Here is a 6,633-nt window from a genome sequence, read left to right as displayed (position 1 = left end):
AATCTTTCTAAATTATAGCAACTTTAGTAAACCCAGTTAACTGAGCTATGCATCTGTATTCTTCTGGATGCAAACTACTCAGTCAGAACTGTATGTTCTGTTAATGCATGTTAATAAAACAGAACTTGCAGATCTCCTAACTTCGCTTGCAAAACCCTCTTTGCCAAGTTAAGTCAGATTAAACTGGTTTACTGAAGCTGCTAAAACCTTTGACCTTTGCAACAACTTCACAAAATTAGTTAGTAACATTTTGAGTAAACTTGACAATTATATATCAAGTAAAGATATCTTAGAATAAATAGTTACATTTGCTCTCCTTTTTCGAGACAATCAATTTCAAGATTACTTTAAGATCAACTTGTGTGATTTTACAGTGTAACTGTGCTCAGGTCAACCCATTTAATTCCCGGGATGGTTGGGACAGCAGGTGAGGTCGATCTGGACACCTTGTTTTGAGCAATCAATCAATCAATACTTTACATTGAAAAAAAAAATCGGTCCAAATTTTAAAATCCTACATTTAAGATGCCACACGTTTATTTGGGGAGAAAAAAAAACATCTGCCAAAAAACCAAACCATAAACATATGCGATATTATTATTTGTTCATAATCTACTGTGATATGTAATTTGGCTGTCTTCCCAGTCTTCATTTCAGTGGCAGCAGTTCAGCTGGGAGCTATCAGCTGTGGGAACCATGAGCTTAACATAGCCTGTTACGTTTGTTTCATTTAAAACAAAAACAAAAAAACTTATATATAACTATATAACTAGTTAAATAGTTGAACATTTAAAATATGCCCAGGGGTTGAAATGTTGGCCTTTATTAGGTTCATGCAGTAAACATTCACTCAGTGATGTCACATTGGGTCTTATTCAAGTAGGAAAAGCCTTTGTCTTGTTTTTGTCCACTTTTTGTTAATTTGTAGGAATTATAAACAATACTGTCACAGTGAGAGAAGACACCCTTTTGACTCCTCTGCTGGCTACCAACAAAAATTCAGACAATCTAAAACTAGCACAAGTTGAAACTGACTGATGCTGCAGATTTCAAAACTGAATAAAATGTAAGGAATAGTCAAAAGGTCTCCACTTTGAGGTTGAAAGTGAAGAGTGTGTTGCTGTGTATGAACATAGTGAACGGCATGGGTATTGTTGCTTTCTAAATTGTTAAAAAGGCACTGTCCCAATTGTACATGTTGCATCCAACCCCGCTCTCCCCTATTGCGATGAAAAACAAACAGAATAAAAGCATTTAAAATTTGCTTTTTATACTTTATAACGAAGTCAGTTGCTTCCTCAATGCAAAAGCTTGTGACCTCAGTGACAACCGGATGCAATTGTAATTACTGACTTGTTGGTGTTAAACCACTAGAGTGTCAAATGGCACTTTTTGTATCAATACTGCAGGCTGATGCAAATCAATGACAAGCAGCAGATTAATGTACACAACATCAGAAAGTGTCTATATGTACAAAAGCACATAAACTTACAAATTGCGATAAATGTATGTCCACAATTACACAACACATTTATTGTAACAGTACTTATGGCCCCAGCATAACCAAGCTAATTTGATCTGCAAACGACAATCTTTTAGAATAAAACATAATATGTAAGGAGCTACTTTGTATATCTTATGTAAAGTTTAAAAGCCACGTCTTTATGTGCAGCACATACAGACAAAACTGGATTTGAATAATTGTGCAAATAAAGGAAGGAATATTAAAAACACATTTATGATGACAAATGAAGAGAAAAAACACTGAGTATTTGCTTCCACGCAAAACAGTTGGGACACATTTCCTGGTTAAAAATGAGTCAATAAATAAGGCCATTTTACAGTAATAATTTAACATCAATTAAAGTATGGCCACAATTAAATGGACAGTACAATGTTCAAGGAATGGTTTTCTTCTCTAAGTGCAGTGAGCCTCAGACTCACAGTGTGTGACCTACATCGGTGCAGACAGCCAGCTGCCTTTCAAGCATCTGTTTCTCTACCAAGTCCTCCACTCTACCCACCTCCACCTCATCTACGTCGTCCATAAAACTGGACCAATCTGTACCCCCGTCTGCACGTTCCATGGGCTCTGGTTGGCTGGCGGTGTGAACAGAGGCGGAATCATCATGGGTGGTGGTCACGCAGTTGCAGCTGTCGCAGATGCCAAAGCGTCTGAGTCCTGGTGAAACGCTGGATCCAGTGAAGGTTCGCCTGCAGCTTTTACATGACACTGGCCAGTAATGCCTATGGACCTATCAATAGTCACCACAGTTACAGTGTCAGCATCCTGTGAATCATTTTACACAGGCATAATTAACTTTTAGATTATAACAGGTGACGAATAACAATACAGGCTGAATATCAAAAAGCAGGTTAGTTAGCATGACATAATGTAAAACTAGGCTGATTATCATGCAGTCAGTTCTTACACTGAGGGCATGGCTGCGAAGGTGCTCCTGTCTTGTAAACCTCTTGCCGCACATGGGACAGGGGAAGGGCCGTTCTCCTGTATGGCAGCGGATGTGTCTCTTCATAATTCCCTTCTGCTTGGCAGTGTATGGGCAGAATGGGCACTTGTGGAGTTTCACTGGTACTACCAAACCATCACCTGCAGGGGGAAAGAGGGAGAGACCTATAGTTTAGATTTACCTCAATAGGACAGCACTGCAGCTTATGTTTTCTCATGCTGGGTTCACACTGGATGCAAAACCCCTTTATGTCAACTGAAGCGCAGCCGCCCGTCAGCGTTCGCCTGGACACTCACACCAGGAGCACATTTTTCCACACGGGTCAGCAGCATTTGCGCCCAGTATGAACCCAGCATTACTCTCCTGCATGAAAATCAATCAAATTAAACATAGTATTAGTTTCAAGATGACTTTCTTAAGGCTACAGGGAAACGTGTATCCCCCCTAAGTTATTTTCATAAGCTTAAATGAATCTTGCCAAATACCTGTGTCCTCTCCAAGCCAATCAGACTGGATCTCCATGATAGATGATCCCACAAACCCTAAACCTTCGTCCATTCGACCTCCTGTGCTGCCACCCAGTCCTTGGCTGAAACGCTGCCCCACTCTTTCCCCCAGAGGACTGGGACCTTCACCTCTGGCCAGCATCTCCATCAGCTGCCTGGCATTATAGGAAGGGCTGTATCCCAAGGGAGAGCGCTCATTGGAGGGGGAGGGAGGAAGTAGTCTGCTATGATGAGGGTTATGGAGAGAGGGCCCAGGATATGAGGCCAGGTCTTTGGTGTCAGGGGACTCCATGAGCTCCTCATCGGGGTCGTACTCTATCTTGGGGTGCACTAACTCTGGGGTCAAAGCAGATGATGAAGAGGATGAGAGGTTAGTCTGATCCATGTGTCCTTTCTGTCCTTCATTCCCCGATGCAAACTCCTCCCTGGAATGGTAGTCGCTGTCCATGTCCCGGCTGGCGCCCGGAGTTGTGGTGACAGGGATAGACAAGGGGGTTCTAGCCGAGGTCACAGACTCTGGGCCTAAACCAGACCCTCTTTCTGCCTCTGCAGCCTGAGAGTGAGGCTCTGCAGCCCCCGCAGCACTGGAGATTGTTGCAGCAGGAGTGCCGCTGTCTGCAGGACCCATGGCTCCATCCTGTGCCTGGTTCTCCTTCTCAGTGTTCCTCTCCTTCTCCTTGTTGCATATTTCCAAAGATGAGCGGATGTACCCCTTACAGAAGTTTACCAGATCAGTCATCTGCAGGTAGCTTCCTGCTGACATCACCTCAATGACATTGCTTCTGTTTAGTGCCAAGCGGCCAGAGTAAAGGAAGTCCAGGATAATGGAGAAGGCATCAGCTGTCACAATGTCCAACGATGCTGTGCTATAGCGCTGTCCATTATCCTGAAAAGACATATAGTACAAATCAAAGAAGGTTCACTGGATTATCTAGACATGGATGGATTATTTAAACATGTTAAAGCATTATAGTAGTACTTGATAATACCATAATAAATACATTATCTTGGGCATATCACTACATTTGTTCCTCAAAAGCCACGCCCAGCATTTTCTTACCGCTCCAAGAAAAAAAACAACAACATTATGATCTGCATTTCAAATCACTTACTTTTGCTTTATGCTATCAGTATGTACTGCAGCTGCCATCACAAAGTATGATCTGTTTATGGAGTGTACACATACTTTACATACTACTTCACTGGTTCCCAACCTAGGGGTCCCAACCTCCACTAGGGGTCGCCAAAGCTTCATAAGTTTGGGAAGTCGTCTTAACTTTAAGGGGTGTAAGAACTACAGAGTAGCCTATATCTCAGCATGTCATTCATTTCTGGGAAAAAGAGAACTTCTTCCTAGAAATAGAACTAAAGAGAACTAAGAAAATAAAAAACTGTTATTTTTTTTAAATTGATGATTGGTGATTATTCAAGATATAAAGTTCTCACAGGATATGGGCGTGATGAAGGCCACAACACAAGCTATTTTACCAGAGCCTTCACTCTGCTAAAAGGTCTTGTCCTATATTAACAATTGCACTGATACAACCAAACAGCTAAAAGATCAATGGCAAAGTGTCAGGGAGAAGAAAACACAAAGTCTGTCAAAAAATAAATTTTTGAAGTTAGTATGGCTGTCTAAAAAAAAATTAGTACAGGCAGAGAAACACATAAAAAATCCTCAAAAATACCAGGAAACTCACCACAGGTGCAATATTCACAGAAAATATTCTGCTCAAAATTCATCCAAATCACTGGTTTTACACAAACTTCCTGCAGTTAAAACATTCACTATTTGCATTAATTGTACAGTTAATCAGTTATTATATACTGTTATTGTTATGCATTTGATATAATATGAAATATCCATAAAATATATCACTTGGTCAAGGCAGGGGTCATCTCAAAGTATGAGATTTACTTTTTCCATAGTTATCTTCTTTTGTTTATGATAATTTTGTTAATCTGAACTATTCTTATTCCTATTATTAAAATCTAATTGACTGGTCACTTGAATGTGCTGTCATGTCATTGCAGCTTCTGATAGCTGTCTGTGAGCTGTCAAGCTATCATCTGTTTGCAGAACAGTCGCTGTGACGTATCTTCAGCTGCACAGAGGATTGTGGGTCAGATTGACCAAAAAAGCATGCTGACTTGCATTCAGCAAAACATCACTTGATGCAGCAGGACATTGTGGTGTTTTTGGCACACTGCATTTGACATACTAAGCTTTCCAGCATCCTGAATAGTATGGTGGTATGGATGTTGGAACACAGCATTGATATGAGCTATTCTCACCTGCAGATAGTGAACCAGAAGAGCCCGGAAATAGCCGCTCCCAGCAAACAACACATTACGATGAGCCTTGAAGACACGGCCTTCGACGAGGATGCTGCAGTCACAGAAGAAGTCCCGCTTACGCTGCTCATTGAGCTCAAACAGTAGTTTGGGCATGTAGCAAGGCACTTCCATGTCTACACTTCAGTGAGCCCTGCCAGAGAGAGGGAAGAGAAAGACAATAAGTTCAGTGTGTGTCGATTTAAGAGAGGAAAAGTAAATAGATAATGATGGACTTTTTGTTTCTGTGGTGTCAAACACCTGATTTAAAATTTACTACACATTTAATGATCTTGTGTGTCTTGTAATGTCTTGTTTAGGCAAGGCAAGGCAGCTTTATTTATATAGCACATTTCATACACAGGGCAATTTAAAGTACTTTACAGAGTAGTAGAAAATAAAAATAAAATATAAGAGACAAGAGATGTGATATACAAGGTAAAATCAATTACTAAATGATTTTTTTTTTTAAAAAAGATACAGTTCTCCACTTCCTTACAGTGAACAAATGTAACTACTACAGTATTAAGTCAAAATGGGTAAAGGGAAAAGAGGAAAACCTTCACTACTGAGTTCACTTGATGAGCTAACAGACATTAGGTTTGTTTACATGTTAATTTACTGACATTAGAGAACGTATAATATCCCCAAAGACATCAAAGCTTAAACACACAAACGTTACGCTAGATACACTTTTGACTGAGTAAACAAAACGAGAAGGCAAGAGTCAGATAGCTCCAACGACACTTTGTATGTGCTCACAAGCTAACTTATGCTGCTAGCGCCGAGTAGCCAGTTTCTGATACTTTGTCAAACAAAACGGCAGCGTAACAACACCGACTACTCTATACGAAGCATTTTCACACACACACGTGAGATAAAATGAATTATAATACCGTCTCACCTAATTGCGCGACTGAAAGCGGGAAAATCTTTGTCATAACACAAAGACAGATTAGCACGGTTTATTGTTCCGTGTCCACATAGCAACTTCCGCTTTCAGGCTTCAGTGACGTTTTTCCGTTGACCAATCAGTGAACGTCGGAGGCGTCACAGCTCCTGCGTGTGACGTGAGGATAGAGGGTAGAAATTAAATACTTTATAAACCCCGCAGAGAAAGAATTTGAAAAAAAGGGGTAACGGGAAATTACCTTAAAGTTAGCGTGGGGAGATAATAAAATATTATTTAAAAAAAGGGTGGGGGCATACAACCATGTTTGTAATTCTTATATTTTTATTTATAAATATGTTAAAAATATTATTTACAGCACTCTAATGTCATACTTTTTTGTTTTGTTTTGTGCTTATCTTCAGGTCATTTT

General features: G+C 40.2%; 1 protein-coding gene across 1 annotated transcript; it reads right to left on the bottom strand.

The window, feature by feature from the left end:
* Positions 1-807: 807 nt before the first annotated feature.
* Positions 808-6,366, bottom strand: zbtb8b (zinc finger and BTB domain containing 8B). The gene is made up of 5 exons (XM_042506512.2): positions 6,216-6,366; positions 5,273-5,465; positions 2,957-3,863; positions 2,433-2,611; positions 808-2,255 (listed from the first exon to the last, which is right to left on the bottom strand). Exons 2-5 carry the CDS (start codon positions 5,444-5,446, stop codon positions 1,941-1,943), a joined length of 1,575 nt encoding a protein of 524 aa, XP_042362446.1. The 5' UTR covers positions 5,447-5,465; positions 6,216-6,366; the 3' UTR covers positions 808-1,940.
* Positions 6,367-6,633: the final 267 nt, after the last annotated feature.

The sequence above is a fragment of the Plectropomus leopardus genome, chromosome 17 (assembly GCF_026936395.1).
Source record: "Plectropomus leopardus strain MGB_pleo_1.0 chromosome 17, ASM2693639v1, whole genome shotgun sequence".
In the NCBI taxonomy this organism is placed as follows: domain Eukaryota; kingdom Metazoa; phylum Chordata; class Actinopteri; order Perciformes; family Serranidae; genus Plectropomus; species Plectropomus leopardus.
The sequence above is the reverse complement of the archived record's forward strand: the minus strand, read 5'-3'. Positions and strand labels throughout refer to the sequence as shown.